This window comes from Sinohyriopsis cumingii, chromosome 6 (assembly GCF_028554795.1).
Source record: "Sinohyriopsis cumingii isolate HCF-2022 chromosome 6, ASM2855479v2, whole genome shotgun sequence".
Classification (NCBI taxonomy): domain Eukaryota; kingdom Metazoa; phylum Mollusca; class Bivalvia; order Unionida; family Unionidae; genus Sinohyriopsis; species Sinohyriopsis cumingii.
The window spans coordinates 13,692,909-13,710,234 of record NC_142966.1 but is presented as its reverse complement, the minus strand read 5'-3'; the positions used below and the strand labels follow the sequence as shown (position 1 = coordinate 13,710,234).

Below are 17,326 nucleotides of genomic sequence, written 5' to 3'. Positions count from 1 at the left end.
TGAATTGACTGCTACGGTGGCCTAAAAATGGTTGGAACATCCACTTCAGATGCAGGAGGTCATGGGTTCTAACCCTGGCCGAGTCATACCGAAGACTTATAAAAACAGTACTATCAGCTGCCTTGCTTGGTGCTCAGCATTAAGAGGTTAGTGTTAGGACTGGTCAGCTTGGTGCCAGGATAATGTGAATGTGATACTTAATTTAGATTTAAGTGGTTTTCGCTCAGTTGTGCATGTACCACTCTTTTATGCCTACACGGTAGGCTGTTTGATTACTCTTAGGTGAAGGATTTCGAGCCACTTCCCCCAGGCTTTTATGTGCTCATGGAGCACTGTTTCATTGAAGCTGTCAGGCATTGGGACTAAGATTAGTCCCTAACTGTCTGAATGGAGGGCTTGATGGCGAGTGGGAATAGACCCAGGACAGTCGCTACTACTTAACTGCATTTAGGTACGTATGAGTGGGAATGGACCCGTCACACACTCATATGTTGGTACTGAATTTTCAGTAGTATTAAGGGCGTGCACTGCATGCTATTTATTCTGGTGTCTGGCCGTGCCAAGGAAGGATTAGGTGGAAAGGCGGCTCCAAGATCACAGGTCGGTGCTCCTAGACATCAGGGTATCTGGTCTAAATTGTCGTCATTCACAATTTTGAAGAAACTCTGTGCTGTTTTGAGTTAAGAATTTAGCGTAGGAGAGGTATCTTAGGTAACAGTTTTTAATAAAGTTTGCCACGTTTTGTGGCTGGTCCTGATGGTCTTGGACTTTTGAGACCACCTTATATGAATGATTTTATTTTGTAGGTCATACTGGTCTAAATTGTCGTTTTATTTGCAGCCTTGTGCTGCTGGGCTTGATGGTTGTTGGTGTTTAAATTACCTTATAGTTGCTAATTTGGGGTCCTTCTTTCCTAAAGTTATTAATAGTTTTGCTACTTTGTGTAGCAGGCCCCGATGGTCTTGGGTGTTGGACATTGTTATACAGATTGGAAATGAATAGAAATAGCTTAATATTCTTGTAAATAAAATTAATTAAGGGAGTCATATTGATGATGTCATGATTTGACACATTGTATGTTAACACAATTCATGTATATAAAATTAATTAAGGGAGTCATATTGATGATGTCATGTCTTTATATTTACACATGAACTGGAAATGAATTAAATCAATGTGATAGTGATGATGTCATGTAAACCATACTGTTTTTCCTCTTAGCCCCAAAAGATGTTGAAAAAGAATTTTCAATCCAATGCTAAAAAGGAGGCTCAAGAACCAGTGGTTTATATGTACAGTGATGTTGAAGAGGACTTTGAGGAATCTGGGTCAGATGACTCTAGTGAGGGGGAGAATGACCCTGAATATATTCCTACGCCTTTACAGCGACGTGTGAAGCTAGCAGAAAAGAGGAGGGTAAGCGTGCTGAAAACATTTACAACTTTACCGAAGGCGACAGTTCCAATAACGTTATTACACTGACCAAGGAAAGCTGTCTCAGAATGAAACATGTTCTTTTTCCGCACAAAAATTTTGCTTGATATGTAAATGTTTACCAGATCAATTTGTTAGTTGTCTGGATTGCCAGGCCCAGTGCTTAATTGTACACCTGGAAAATAAGTCTTGGGAATGATCTCTGGCAGTGCTAATTGAAACTTATGTCTTAAGAATGATTTCTGGTAGTGCTAATTGAAAGCTATGTCTTAAGAATGATTTCTGATAGTGCTAATTGAAATCTATGTCTTAAGAAGGATTTCTGGTAGTGCTAATTGAAAGCTATGTCTTAAGAATGATTTCTGGTAGTGCTAATTGAAAGCTATGTCTTAAGAATGATTTCTGGTAGTGCTAATTGAAAGCTGTCTTAAGAAGGATTTCTGGTAGTGCTAATTGAAAGCTATGTCTTAAGAAGAATTTCTGGTAGTGCTAATTGAAAGCTGTGTCTTAAGAAGTTCTTGAAAAAGTGCCTTCCAACCTCTGTTCTCCTCCATACCAAAATATACAATCAAAAAAGTGCCCCAAGCCTCTTACAATGCTGGCCTATTAACTTTAATGTCCAGTTGTAGTTACATAATGATTTGCACTCTATCGCCAATATAACTGATCAGTAGTCCATTAGAATATTAAATATACTACAGTTCAGTGACGGTTAGTCTGATGGAATGTAGTAATTCTAATCAAAATGGACTGTTGTTAAGGGCATTTTTAGATTGTTGTTAAATAGAAGTGGGTTTGATTTAATGAAAAAAAAGAAAATGCAAGGAATCTCATTTACTGTAGATATGTAGTTTAGTTAAAATTCTTTGACATGTCTCATTTTTTTATTTTCCTTTTTGTACCATTTTTTAAATCTTGTGTCTTAGAATACAGGTCGTAAAATTAGCAATAACACAGGACTGCTATATTTCCTGGCAGGTAAATAGTTTTCATAATTTTAATAGTCTGACAGATGATGTAATTTCAATAGCCTGACAGCTGATATAATTTCAGTAGTCTGACAGCTGACATAATTTCAATATTCTGACAGCTAGTAAAGTTTAATTTGTCGCCAGTCAGCTAGTGAAGACAGACTAGTGAAGATATACTGCTATAGTCTGAATATACCTCCCCGTTTGTTTGTACCCCCAAACTGTTTTCAGCAATGGAAATCTTTATTAAGATAAAAAGAGTTCAGGCCTTAGTCAATTCATTCATTTATTGATAATTTCTAATCGGACTGACCAGATTGGCCCTAACACTGGCATCCACTGTGCCTTTCATGCTTAATGGACTTTTCATAGTAACAAGGCACCATACTGCGTACATTATGGGCAAGTCTCTTACTCAGACAACCTTGTGACATACTTCTTCCCATTCAGTAACTGCCAGATTATTCCTTAAATTATCATAATGTTGAGTGTTATATCTCTCTGCACACATGAACATAGAAATTACACTGCTTGTTAAATCGATGTGGATGGCAAATTTGTAGTTGTCATTCTTTTACTTTGCTTGATTCGACATTGTAAATATCGGAAGCAGATGACAAAGTATTTTCTTTCTATGTATATACATGTGTAGTCTTGCATACACCCCTTCACTGAAAATAGTCTTGTCCAGGAACTGGAAATGACTGGCATGCATGGTCATCTTTTACACTGAAAACTTCTGTTCAGAGCAATACGTGCAGATGATAACTGTGTTAGGGCCCCCATGGGCATAATCAGGTTTTAAATTATAAATCAATAAATGAATTTAGTTCTGTGCATCTTATCTCATTTGTGCTTTTAGTTTTTTTAAATTGGTAGGGGGGTACAAACAAGCGGGGAGGTATATTCAGACTATAAAAATCACAATCTGCTAGTCCTTCTGGCTGCAAAAATAAATTATGTCAAGTTCTAGGCCTGCAATATAAATTTTTGCTGTGTATATTTATGTTGAATTGCTTCAACATGATTGCGGTATTTACCAGTTTTATTTTTGGCAGAAGCTCCACTTGATCAAATTAATGATTTTATGTCTGTCAGTCTGTCCATTCATCCGTACTCTAGATTCAGTTCAGTGGTAAAGACTCTGTCTGGGGTTAAGCAATATGTTATTCTTTCCTTTCTTTCTTTCTTTCTTTTTCTTTCTTTCTTTCTTTCTTTCTTTCTTTCTTTCTTTCTTTCTTTCTTTCTTTCTTATTAAATAAAAGGCAGGCTTGAACAAAACATTTGTCTTTATGTTATGTCCTATTAAACAGTTATAGACCGTTTTATTTTCCAATGCAAATAAAAGGGTACCACTTTCCAAAACTTGCTCTTATGTACTAAGGTATATTTTTGATGCGGCCATAAGTCATTAGCAGGTTATAAGCAGTAGTGAGCACAAAGCCATGTTTATAGAGGGCAAGTTAGCAGATTGTCCTATTTTACTCAGCCAGATTTTGCCATATTCAAGGTACACAGAGCAAAAGATGCTAATTATAATGCTGACAGAAATCAGGACAAAAGATGCAGTTATAATGCTGACAGAAATCAGGACAAAAGTTGCTAATTATATTGCTGACAGAAATCAGGACAAAAGATGCTAATTATGATGCTGACAGAAATCAGGACAAAAGATGCTAATTATAATGCTGACAGAAATCAGGACAAAAGTTGCTAATTATAATGCTGACAGAAATCAGGACAAAAGTTGCTAATTATGGTGCTGACAGAAATCAGGACAAAAGTTGCTAATTATATTGCTGACAGAAATCAGGACAAAAGTTGCTAATTATAATGCTGACAGAAATCAGGACAAAAGATGCTAATTATAATGCTGATGGAAATCAGGACAAAAGATGCAATTATAATGCTGACAGAAATCAGGACAAAAGATACCAGTTATAATGCTGACAGAAATCAGGACAAAATATACTAATTATAATGCTGACAGAAATCGGGACAAAAGATGCAATTATAATGCTGACAGAAATCAGGACAAAAGTTGCTAATTATATTGCTGACAGAAATCAGGACAAAAGATGCTAATTATGATGCTGACAGAAATCAGGACAAAAGTTGCTAATTATAATGCTGACAGAAATCAGGACAAAAGATGCTAATTATAATGCTGATGGAAATCAGGACAAAAGATGCAATTATAATGCTGACAGAAATAGGACAAAAGTTGCTAATTATAATGCTGACAGAAATCAGGACAAAAGATGCTAATTATATTGCTGACAGAAATCAGGACAAAAGATGCTAATTATGATGCTGACAGAAATCAGGACAAAAGATGCTAATTATAATGCTGACAGAAATCAGGACAAAAGTTGCTAATTATAATGCTGACAGAAATCAGGACAAAAGATGCCAGTTATAATGCTGACAGAAATCAGGACAAAAGATGCTAATTATAATGCTGATGGAAATCAGGACAAAAGATGCAATTATAATGCTGACAGAAATAGGACAAAAGTTGCTAATTATAATGCTGACAGAAATCAGGACAAAAGATGCTAATTATATTGCTGACAGAAATCAGGACAAAAGATGCTAATTATGATGCTGACAGAAATCAGGACAAAAGATGCTAATTATAATGCTGACAGAAATCAGGACAAAAGTTGCTAATTATAATGCTGACAGAAATCAGGACAAAAGATGCCAGTTATAATGCTGACAGAAATCGGGACAAAAGATGCAATTATAATGCTGACAGAAATCGGGACAAAAGATGCAATTATAATGCTGACAGAAATCAGGACAAAAGATGCAATTATAATGCTGACAGAAATCAGCACAAAAGTTGCTAATTATAATGCTGACAGAAATCAGGACAAAAGATGGAATTATAATGCTGACAGAAATCAGCACAAAAGTTGCTAATTATAATGCTGACAGAAATCAGCACAAAAGTTGCTAATTATAATGCTGACAGAAATCAGCACAAAAGTTGCTAATTATAATGCTGACAGAAATCAGGACAAGTTGCTAATTATAATGCTGACAGAAATCAGGACAAAAGTTGCTAATTATAATGCTGACAGAAATAGGACAAAATTTGCTAATACTTTTGTGAAAAGAAAGACCTTTTCTGCTCAAGCAATTATCTGTGCTTTACAGTATGCGGTAGAAGCTTGATGGTTTGCATCTAAAAATTATATTGTAAATTAATTTGAGAGAATTGCTATAAACACAAGTTTGAAAGATGAAATTTTGAGCCGGTGTTGAAGGCAAAGAGATTGTACTGTGTTTCTTGAAATTCAAACAATGTGAATTCCATAGTTTTTATCAGGTAACAATTATCATGGATTTTTTTCTTCTTCTGCTAGTTCAGATTTAACCTGTTATTTTGGATGTAAGGTATTGATTTACATCCAAATGATCATAGAACCCTTTTTTCTCATTTCTGAAAATTATGTGGCTTAAATAAATACTTTTAATGATCTTGTGGAGTTTATATTAAAATCAGGTTTCATTATTTTCTCAATGTTCTGCAAATAAATAGTAAAGTCTGTAAGCAATAGCTGCACATGTTTTCATCATCTGAAAAGCACCTATATACAAATTTAGATTGAGGTTTGTAATGATGTGTCAGTGGTGCTGGAAAGACTTAGAAAGCTGTGGGTTTATTGCTGTTGGTTTTCTATTTTTATCTTAGCCATCCAAGCGTTCAAGTATTGGAGCTCGATGTTCCTGTAAATCCAAATGTAAGACCAACAAATGCTCCTGTCGTAAAAACGGTGTGTCTTGCCAAAATGAATGTGGATGTGTTGCCATGAATTGTGTGAACAGAGAATCTGAACAACCACATTCTACGACCAATACAGAACTAGAGACGGTAAGTTTATCTTTGCTGATTTCATTTTCTTTTGCCCCCCTTCATCTTTATGGAGGGGCACAGTGGTACCCATATCTTTTCAGCCTACACATTACATTCCAGCAGTAAAAAAGTTCAGTATCTTCTGTGGAGCTTCATAAATAAAACCAAAACTTAGTAGGAGGCTTCACTTTAAGAAAACCTGTCAGTTTTGATTTTCACAATTTTCCAAGAAAATTAAAAAAGTTATAGCCCCTTGTGACTTTTCTCTTCATTTGCATCCTATTTTTGTGTACATGTTGTATGAGCATAGTTTACAGTCCAGCAATCTGTTCATCACCTTTGTTTTTGGGGATTAACCTTATATTTTCTCATGGGATTTGGCTTTTGGGATTAACCTTATATTTTAACCTTATATTTTCTCACGGGATTTGGTTCATGGGATTTTCTCATGGGATTTGGCTTTTAACTGGCTTAGTAGAGAACCATTCAACATATCTGATATAATTTGCATAAATGTGCATTTCATGTCTACTCCACTTTTGACATAGTTATAGGTCTTGTTGAGGAAATTCTTGTATGTACATGGAGATGTAAGTTGCTGTTTGCTTTTAGTATAACTGAAGAGTCATTGAACATATTTGATAGCAAACTAGTGATTGACAAGACCATTGGCCAGTTAGTATGGAGCAGGCTACTTGTCACATGGAGTAGTTGTCCTAACATAAAGATTACCTGTCCAGTACACTGTTACAGTTATGACTGGAGAATGCCAAATTGGCAGCATGATTTATTGCAGATCTCATAACTGAAAAGTTTAGTATCCAGAGATTCTCAACAATATCATCCACTTTAAACCTTTCTTTTATCTATGGACTTTATTGTGAAAAATTCCATATTTAATTGCATAGCTGCTTCATGGCAGTTATATCATTGATAAAATAACTAAAGATATTAATTTTAATAGCAGTAAAAAAAATAACATGGTACAGTAGGATTGCGTTTTTCTTCCCCAGGACAACAGTATCCAGTTCAAGCTGATCATTACCTCCTGTAATTAGTATTGGAGGGCCAGAATTGAAAGAACATGATCCCAGTCTGACTCCCTAGTCACATCCTGTAAATGGATTACCAACCTGATATTTTCTTTTCTTATGCATTAAATGTGTGTTATATCTGTAAGTTGTCTTATCTCTTCATCTGTTAACACCTTTATGGCATTTCACCTCCTGTTTTGTATTGAAGGATTGTTTGTCTCAGAAGTCCCTGAGTGTTATCTGTGTTCTTTTTTGTGAGCTTAAGTGGTGCTTGGTTCAGTTATATGCCCCTTCTTTGTGCCAGTGCTAGGGTAAGTACTGTCTACCCATTTCAGGTGCTAGAGTGTTTTTATTTTGTGTTAATATTTATATTTCAGCATTTTAATGTCACAAGGTGTGGGCACAGGAATGGGACGTTCACCTACCTGCCTAGCATGTACAGGGTGTTCAAGTATGGACAGCTGCCTGATTTGTTGTCTTTGGTTGGACCAGGGGTGGCACTTTGCAGGAAGTTGCCACATGTGCAGGGTGAGGAAGAAGATCCCTTCTTTGGTTGAGTAATGCTGCATTAGTGGGGCAAGAACATTCTGAGACCTCATTGGTTTGGACCCAGGTTTCCAGATGCTCATTATGATGGCATCAATGCTGGTGAAAGATCAATCCTTTGATCCTCCCAAGGGAAGAAAAACACCAGAGAACTAGTTGATCCTCAGTTTAGGGACAATCAGTGCCCTGTCAAGGTTAATGTCCTGGTGATTGAGTTCACTGACTGGCCTCTTCCTGAGAGAGTAGAGAAGTGATCTTGTTTGATTAAATTTGATGTGGCTTGTCCATCAGAACATCATTACTAAACTGGTCTTTGACCAAGCACTATTGACTGGTCATCAGGCTTTGAACACTGGTCACAGGGTTTTGATTATTGGTCTGGGAAAAATGTAATCAGGTCAATATCCCGTTACCATTTAATCCCAAAGGGATCAGATTGGCATCCTCTCTCCCTATGTTCCCATTTAATCCCTACAGGATGTTGAGATCCCCTTTCCAGGAAGTAAGTCTTCCTTCACCATATGATATGTTGGATGTCTCTCTCTTGTCTTCAGGGTAGTGCATATATGACAGTATGACAGGCTGTCAACCTGCTCCTTCTCAAAATAGGGCCAACAAAAATGAGGGGGATTGACACTCATCGCCCAGGACAATCTGGAAGTGCTGTGTGATCCCACTGTCCTGAGAGGTCAACAAGTATTAGACCATCATTATTTTGACATTTCCCTTTCCAGAGAGTGATACTGAGAGAGACAGTCATGTTTTGTTTTGGGAGTGGTTTCAGGATGATAATGTAAAATCCATCATCGTTGACTCAAATGAGTTCTTGGAGGAACTGGTGGCACCAGTTGCACTGCCTCCATGTGTTGGATGAGGAGGAAGTTTGGTCTTAACCTTCTGTCACTGAGGACAAGAAGACACTATTCAGTCTTGAGAGACTTTTTCAGGAAGCATCTTGTCTCGATCTTCTGTCACTCCTGATGGTCAAGTAGCTTACACAGAAATTTTCCCAGGGACAAGAGTTCACCAGGCAGCAGAAGGGGTTTCTGCCTCCAGCTATTGGGGCCATCCACTTGTTGGCTTTAAGCCTGCATCTTTTCCTCCTCCTCCCCCAACCTTGACTTTAGTTCATCACTAATGGGGGTAATGAGATGGTCCATAGGCTTGCATCCCAGTTGAAACATTTGAACCTAAGGCCTGTACTCTTGTGACAACCACCTCACATGTCAATGTCTTACTGGCAGCTACCCTCAGTCTCTTAAAGGATGAATCATTGTCTCCAGGAGCACTTGCACATTTGCTGTAGACCTGTGCCAAGTCATCACATCATGTACTCTCATTGTTGACAGCATTCTATGGATCTTCATAACCACAGCAAGAACCTTTTGAATCTACTCCTCTTGAGGTGGAGGTGCTCTTTGGAGGCCTCCAAGCCTTTGTGGCATCATAGGATTTGAAGGACCAACAACATAGGTCCCTGGCAGCAGCTGAGGTCCCTTTGTAACAGGATAAGAAGCAGCCCTCCTGCCCTGTCTTGACATCATCTCCATATTTCTTAAAGCAGGCCTAGCCTTATCAATCTCAGATGCAGCCTCAGTCTGAAGCTCCCACTCACCTATCATTCTCTTCACAAGGTGGTCAGAAAGGCCAAGGGTTTTGGACTTGTTCCACTATCAACAGAGTTGCACCCCCTCATCATGGTCCCACTAGCAGTTTGTCTAGCACTTTTTCAGTGGTTTGGTCAGGCATCATGGATGATGTGTGGGTATTCCAACTTATAGGATGGCTGCTGGCTTAATTCCTAGGAAAACTTCCCCATCACAAACTTCCTTCATCTTTCCCAGAGTCCAGACTGATTCATTTAATGAAGGGACACACACTTATGTGGAGGGCAGAACAAAAAGACTGTGCAAAATTACCTGACTCCAACATTCTTTTTCTGCAAAAAAAGGCAAAAACTTTGGCTCACCTTTCCATCTTTAGGAAGAACATTTTAAGATGAAGAGTACCACCTCAGTCAGGAATTCCAGAAGATGCTACTAGTGGGAAGTTTCCTTCAATCTTCAGGATGCATACCTTCACAATCCCATCTTTCCTCCACACAGGAAATACATAAGAGGTTTGTCTTGATCAAGAAAGTTTTCAATTTCAAAATCTTCCTTTTGGTCTTGCCTCCAGTCCCCAAGGATTTACCAGGTTGATGATGGTGTTTGAGGTTGTTGGGGATTACCATTCTCCATTATTCAAACAACTTGATGAATAGTATAGATGTTCATTCTGTTGGTCGACACTGACCTATCCCATTTGTATCCCAAGTCCAGAGAAGTCAGATTTTGTCCCTTCTCAGGACTTTGTATATATACTGGGATTAATTTCCTCATCAGCCTCGTGTTCCTCCAGACAGGTTCTGACCAAGATGTTCTTGCTGGCTTCTCTTTACCTCTCTCTCGCTCTCCTGTTGACTCAGAACTTGGCTGTGGAGTTTGTTCTTAGAGAGTCTTTAATTGTGCTTTCTCCATTTCCATAAGGATACTCTATCAGCTTGGATCTGAATTTCAACCACCAGTAAAACTGGAACCAGTTTCTGAATAGTTCCAACCTTTTTCTGGCTAAGTATAGTGAACACTAATGCTGTAAGGGTAAGTACAAAAGTTTTCTATACCATGTTTGTTGAGGCCATCAGCCTTCCACCTGACTGGTAAAGTTAGCAATGTAATAGTTGCTCTTATTATGTTGCTTCTATTAAAATGTGTTTTCTTGGATGGTTGGGTAATGCATACCTGCTACTATTGCAAAGATTCCATCCCCATTTTCCTTTTATGGATGTAAGAATTTGCATAATACACACTGCTTCATTAAGTAGTCTGAAGTTTTATAAAAGTAACATCCTTGAGCTTTAGTATGAAAACAGAATAAAATCTGTTTCTTCCTAATCAGTTTTTAACAAGCTGGAATGATTAAACCAACCAACTTCATTTTTGCCATCTATCTGTATTATAAATGAATTGACTTGTATGAAATTTATAAGCATTATTAAGTCCAATTAGGACAAAAGTAAAAAGGCAGCATGTGCTTGCATGCAGAAGGATGCAAAAAGTGTATATTGATCCTTTTATAATTTGCTGGTCAGTATATTAGCATAGCCACAGTGCAAATTCATGTTTAATAGGCGATGTTTTTTGAGGTAATTTTTTCACTTCAAAATATGGATATTATGTTTTGATTATATCCTTAGGAGACAAATTAATGGAAGATTGAACAATGTTTGGTAGCTATGTTTTGAAATGCATTAGAACTTCATGGTAACCTTGTCAGATATGAATATAACTCAAATTATTTTATAATTCAAGTGTTGGTAGGTCTTGTTCAGGATGACTAAAATGTTTGTCTGGTCTGATGTTTCATTAAGTACATCTTTTGAAAATATTTTCATAATATTAATTAGAGTTGATATGTATTGATGCTTAAAAAAAACTGCAAAACATCTACAAACAGAAATCCTCATGACCATGCTTATAGTCTTGCTGGTTTTAATGGATTGCCATAAGACGTAAGGGTATCACCTGAAGATGCTGTTCATATTGAAAAATCACCAACAATTTGTTTAAGACTTAACCCTTCTTTACTTGCAGCTAAATCAAGTGTATGAAAACTATACAGATTTCGTTGGATGACAATGAAATATGAAATTTGGCAATTATTTTGGTCATCACTTTGCTGTTGCATATATAAACATATAGACACATATAGACAAAATCACTTTGCTGTTGCAAGCTTTTGTCTTTCTCCGGCATGCATTGTATGACAGCTTTTAATGGATCACTCCAAAACCTGGCATGTTATCATCATTATCTGAAGATGCAAATGACAGTAAATCACTTTGCTTGTGTCATTTTTGTTGGGGTTACTGACATTTTGTAACTTATGGCAAAATCACAAAGACAAACAGCCTCACACATTTCATTGAATTGCCATGAAACTTAAACTTTTGAGTCACTGTCTGACAATGCATGTCACCGTTCTGTGATTTCTGTTGGAGATATTACCCTTTTCAAATTGGAGCCTGATGTAGTAGTATACCAGAATCTTCTAAATGCAAAAACTTTAGTTGCCATGAAACTTAGCACAGGTTCTGGTCATTTGAAGATGTGTGTATTGACAAGAGTACTGTCCGACTGCAATTTAGAATTACTGCCCATTTTATCAAACAGCTGAATGCAATGTAAGACAGAATATTGTGAATACAGCTTTTGATGCAGTGTTTTACAGAATGCTGTAAAACATGGTGAATATATTGTGGTAATCATCTAATGGTGCATGTATATGACCAATCTTTGTTTTCCCCATTGTGCTTGTGAGTTATTGCCCTTTTTCGTCTTCCAGTTGGATGCATTGTACTGCAGAATTTTGTGCATGGAACTACTGTATCAGCTTTCATTGGATTGCTGTTAAACTTAGTATATCTAATGGACAACATCAGAAAATATTCATGTTGATCAACCACTGTACTTGCATTATAAATATACACACTTTTGTTTACTCTAGGCTCATGTCCATCATTGAGGAGAATTTAGATTTGGAATAGATAGGGATATATTTACATAAGCAAGTTACCCACCATGCTTGTAATTTAGTGTTGCACAAGCTGCTAAATAAACTGCATGAGAATATAGTGCAAATTCACACCGTTTTACACAGGTTGATGCAGTCAGAGTACAGGTATTTCAATTAGAAAATGGTTACATGAATGTATTGGGGTATGGCCATCCTATTTGGTAAAACAATTCTCTCTTAAATGGGTGCCTTTTACGGTTTTATGTAATCAACTCTGTTCTAGACAGAGATATATCCATTCTGGATTGGTTTGCTTGAGTTGATAAATCTTACGAGAATTGCATGTTAATCATTTCATGTCAGCATTTCAAGGAGTCATATATGTGTGCATTTTTGCCCCAGCACAACAGTGGTTACACTTGTCCATCTGTCACACTTTGTTTGGGTTTTGCAGTGAGGCAAGTTTTCAGGTATTGTGGTGGAGTATAGTATATGTGTTCCTTAAATACATTTCTTGTGTTTTGTCTTTCATCACTTTCTATTATTATTGTGTCTGTTTGTGCATGACTTAAGCTTGTATTAAAGGCAATGTAGTAGGGCATACATGTTCCATGAAACATTCTAATTTTTTGTTTGCAATTATGGACAAAATCAACAGTCTTAGAATTATTTTCTCCACAAAAGTTTCTGTGATGAACAATCTATGGACTATCTTGAGAAGCCAACACCTATGATTTCACCTGAATTTTCTTCCAAATTTTAAAATTAAATTGTTTAGTTCATAACACATTTCAGCCATTTTTTTTTCTGTTAAGGAGGTGACGTCTGCAGCAAGATGGAAATTTTAAAACCATTATTGCTTATGGATGACATTGTACCCATCGTACACCCCCACCCCCCCCAAAAAAACCCCAAGCATTTCCCAACTTGTTTATTTTTTACTTCAAACTTGTTGGCATCTCTGAACTATCCATAGTGGTTTTCAGGTACGGGTTTTGCTGATGCTGAGAGGTTTATTTCTATAAATAATATGAAGAAAGGAATGTTGAATCATTTCTATATTTTCTGTTGTGGAGTTTTCTGTCACATATTGCAACATTAGATTTCACCAGTCAGATAACACAGTATTTCTGCAGGTGTTTTTAAACATTTTCTCTTTTTTGTTACAGAGTGAAGGCAGTTCGGTAATAAACAGCACATTTGTATTTGAAGAAAAAGAAAATTCAAGTGCACCAGGGTCACCTGAAATCCTGCAGACTTCTCAGAAGACCCACAAGATATTGGGACTGATACAAAAGGATGATAGTGGACAACGGAGCTCTGATGAGTTTGTTTTCCCTGGGCCACTAAAGTCACGGAAAAGTGCACATTCTAATAGCAGCCTAGGAGATGAGTCATTAAGTCGGGGGTTAAAGAGGCGAAAACTTCTTCCCAGCAAGCAAGGAAGCTTCTTTGAACCACTGTAAAAGTGTCTGTTAAAAGAGCACAACAAACTTGTTCATTGCTACAGAAGACCTTGCTTTCATTGAACATGAGGATATCACCAACCTGTGGTCTTTGATGGAAGCAGGAAGAGGGATTATAAGTTATGTTGTGCAGTGTGCTAGATGTTCTACTATGCCATCTTACTGCACCCTCCCCCCCCCCCTTGAATGAAAATATGACATTGTTAGAGAGAAACCACATAACTGAATATGGAGCTTTCTTTTTCAAAATTATACCTTTGGCACTGATGTTTGAATATGAAGAACAGAGGTGCAAGTGTGTGACTGTTTCTAAGCATGTATGTATGTATTTGGCCATGTATGTGTATGTCTTCAGCTTTTTATATGGACCAAATTTGCTATTTGTATACATAAGCAGTAACAGACACAATGATTCAGCAATGCAGAGGAGATCTTCAAAGGAACTGCATCAATGTAATTGTCTCATCAGCAGTGATTCAGTGATTGAGGTGAGATCTTTAAAGGAACGTGCATTATTTTAATTGTCTCATCAGCAGTGATTCAGTGATTGAGATGAGATCTTTAAAGAAACATGCATCATTTTAAGTGTCTCATCAGCAGTGATTCAGTGATTGAGATGAGATCTTTAAAGGAACATGCATCATTTTAATTGTCTCACATGCAGGGCATAATAAAATATGAGGATTAATTTCTTCTAGGATTGTTGCTAGTATATTCAGCAAATCAGGACTGATTTTTCATATGGTGCCTCTTCTAGACACTATGGCATGTGTAGTTGTGATGGTCACATGTGTAGTTGTGATGGTCACTATGATATGTGTAGTTGTAATGGTCACTATATGTGTAGCTATGAAGCTTCATAAGCAATTTCTTCCTGAAAATTGTGTTCCTCATGATCAATTTTATTTACAAAACTACAGTCCCAGACCTTATCCAAAACTACAGTCCCAGGCCTTATCCAAAACTACAATCCCAGGCCTTATCCAAAACTACAGTCCCAGGCCTTATCCAAAACTACATTCCCAGGCCTTATCCTAAACATCTGGGAAAAGCTCGTGATTACATGACTAAAACATTGACAACAAGAGAAATATATTTTCTTCATTTATATCACCCATTATTAAAATAATTACATTTTACTTGAAATAAGATATTAAATTATAAAACCTAAGAAAGTTCTGAATTGTTTGATGAAAATAGTTATTAAAAGAATTACTAGAACCAGGAAGCTAATTTTTGTTAGCTAATCATTGATTGACCTTCAAAATGTTGTGCATATGACTTCAGTTTCTTAGTGTATAAAACATTATTGTCCCTTGCAATAAACATTTTTTGACAAGATTGATTTTTGAGGAATAGGTCTCTATACCTTTTTAATATTCACTCATATTTTATGATGGTGCCATTAAGTGTTGTCCATGCCTGTCCTTCCTATAGCATCTCAACATGTCACAACTCTGGCATGCTCTCCATTTCTATCCATCACATCACATCACATCACATCAGGTCATGATTTTGAAATTTTACCCATGTCTGTCTTTCCCATCATATCACAGCCCTGACACTTTACCCATGTTCATCTATCTAATCACATAACAGTTCTGGCGTGCTACCCATGTTTATCATTCCCATTACATCACAGCCCTAACACGTTACCCATGTCTGTTCTTTACATCACATTGTATTTTGTTACAACCCAGATAAATATTGTTTCTGCTTGAAAACTTTTCTTTGACTTAATGGATCAAATTTACTATGAAGTTCTAAGTCTAAAGATATAAAAGGATCAACATTGCAGTGTGATTTGAAAACAAATTTCCAATGATGTTCATGCTTCAGACTGACAGTTTGTTGTTCAAGTTTGTCTTAGCCAATGATTCTTCCCTCTGGAAATGTCAAAGGCAATAAGAATAAGCAAGATGTCTTGTGTATATGTCATGTTTCCCAATCAAGTTGTCACCATCAAGGCACAGTGCAGATAAAGCCAGTGCACTTAGTTTTAGCCGCTGTATATACATATCACTTGTGTGACCATGTGCTTAGTTTTTAGTAATTAACACTTTAACTACTACGGCTCACTGCTGCTGAGTGTTACCATATCAGCTGCTGAGACTACTGTGGAGGATGTTTCCTAGGCTGAATACTAGAGCATAATCACTACTGACTATAGATACTGGCAGTAAAAACATGGTTATATTTATTTTCATTATTTCATTCATAATAGCTGGATTTCAATAAAATAAAAAAAACTGCTTACCTTGTATAATGTCTGTTATTTATATATTTCCTCCTGGACATATTCTTACAACCCATCATACAAGAAATAAGTCATGTAAATTGATGAATGAAATCCATGCTCATTACATTGCTGAGTGGCACCTGTCAAAACAGTCATTATTGACACATAATTATTTTTGGATATCTGCATAATGCTTTTGACAATGTAGATTCCAAGAAATGCCCACATCTCCATGATGCTGGTATCGTACCATTTCGGGTCTTGCTTTTGGTTCCCCATTTTCTTGGCATAATCATTTTTGAACAAGATTTTCCACCAGAAATTCATGAAAAGACTTTAGAAAAAGTCTTTCTCCTGGCTTGGTTATATAAACTCAATAATTGAAACAAAATCAAAACCATTGATCTCGAGCCTAGCAATATCACTCCATTGTGGGACAATGGGGTCCTTAATGTCATCACTCCATTGTGGGACAATGGGGTCTTCAGTGTCATCACTCCATTGTGGGACAATGGGGTCCTCATCATCTGATTCAAAATCATTAGCATTATCATTAGTTTAAACTGGACTAATATCAATATCTGATCCAGTTTCCAATGCTGAGCTAATAAATTCTGTATTGCTTGTGCTAAGCCCTTAAAAGTCATACCTAAATCAGAATCCGTCTTTGTTTATTTCAACTACACATGTTTTGTAAAGTGCAGGAAAGCCTGTATATCAAAATTTAGCTGACCACTTCAAACTTGTATCAAAATGTTGACTAAATAGTCTGCTTTTCGTCAAATAGGTGTAAACTTTGGTACTTTCAGCCAGTCCGTGTTCATTTAACATAGAGATAACATACACATCTATGTGGACATAGAACACAATACATTTTTTGATATGTTCTCTACATTTGTTTCTCAATACTGACCTTTCCACTGTGTGACAATCAATACAAATCATATGTTAATCTAAAATACCTTCAAAGATGACTTCACGGTGAAGTTCTTGTGTATGGTTGACCTGCATTTTTTTTGAGAGGCTGGACTACAGAGCATCATGTAAACAACACAGATTTCACTTCCGGATCATCACCAAGGCCTTATTACTCACTGTGCACTGTCGCCAAAATATGCACCGAAAACCATACCCTGAACTCATATTCTCAAGAATAAACAATTACCTTTAAAACCCTACCAAAAATGCATAAATATAACTCTTCTATCACCACCAAA

The 17,326-nt window shown here is 36.8% G+C and overlaps 1 protein-coding gene across 2 annotated transcripts in view; it reads left to right on the top strand.

Moving 5' to 3' along the window:
* Positions 1–16,136, top strand: part of LOC149796386 (chromosome-associated kinesin KIF4A-like) — a 130,833-nt gene extending 114,697 nt beyond the window's left edge. For both annotated transcript variants that reach the window (XM_089961065.1, XM_089961064.1), the window contains 3 exons: positions 1,222–1,416; positions 6,109–6,288; positions 13,574–16,136. In XM_089961065.1, the coding sequence (XP_089817191.1) occupies positions 1,222–1,416; positions 6,109–6,288; positions 13,574–13,870 (672 nt within the window). In that variant the 3' untranslated portion in view covers positions 13,871–16,136. The remainder of the gene's footprint in view (positions 1–1,221; positions 1,417–6,108; positions 6,289–13,573) is intronic.
* Positions 16,137–17,326: the final 1,190 nt, after the last annotated feature.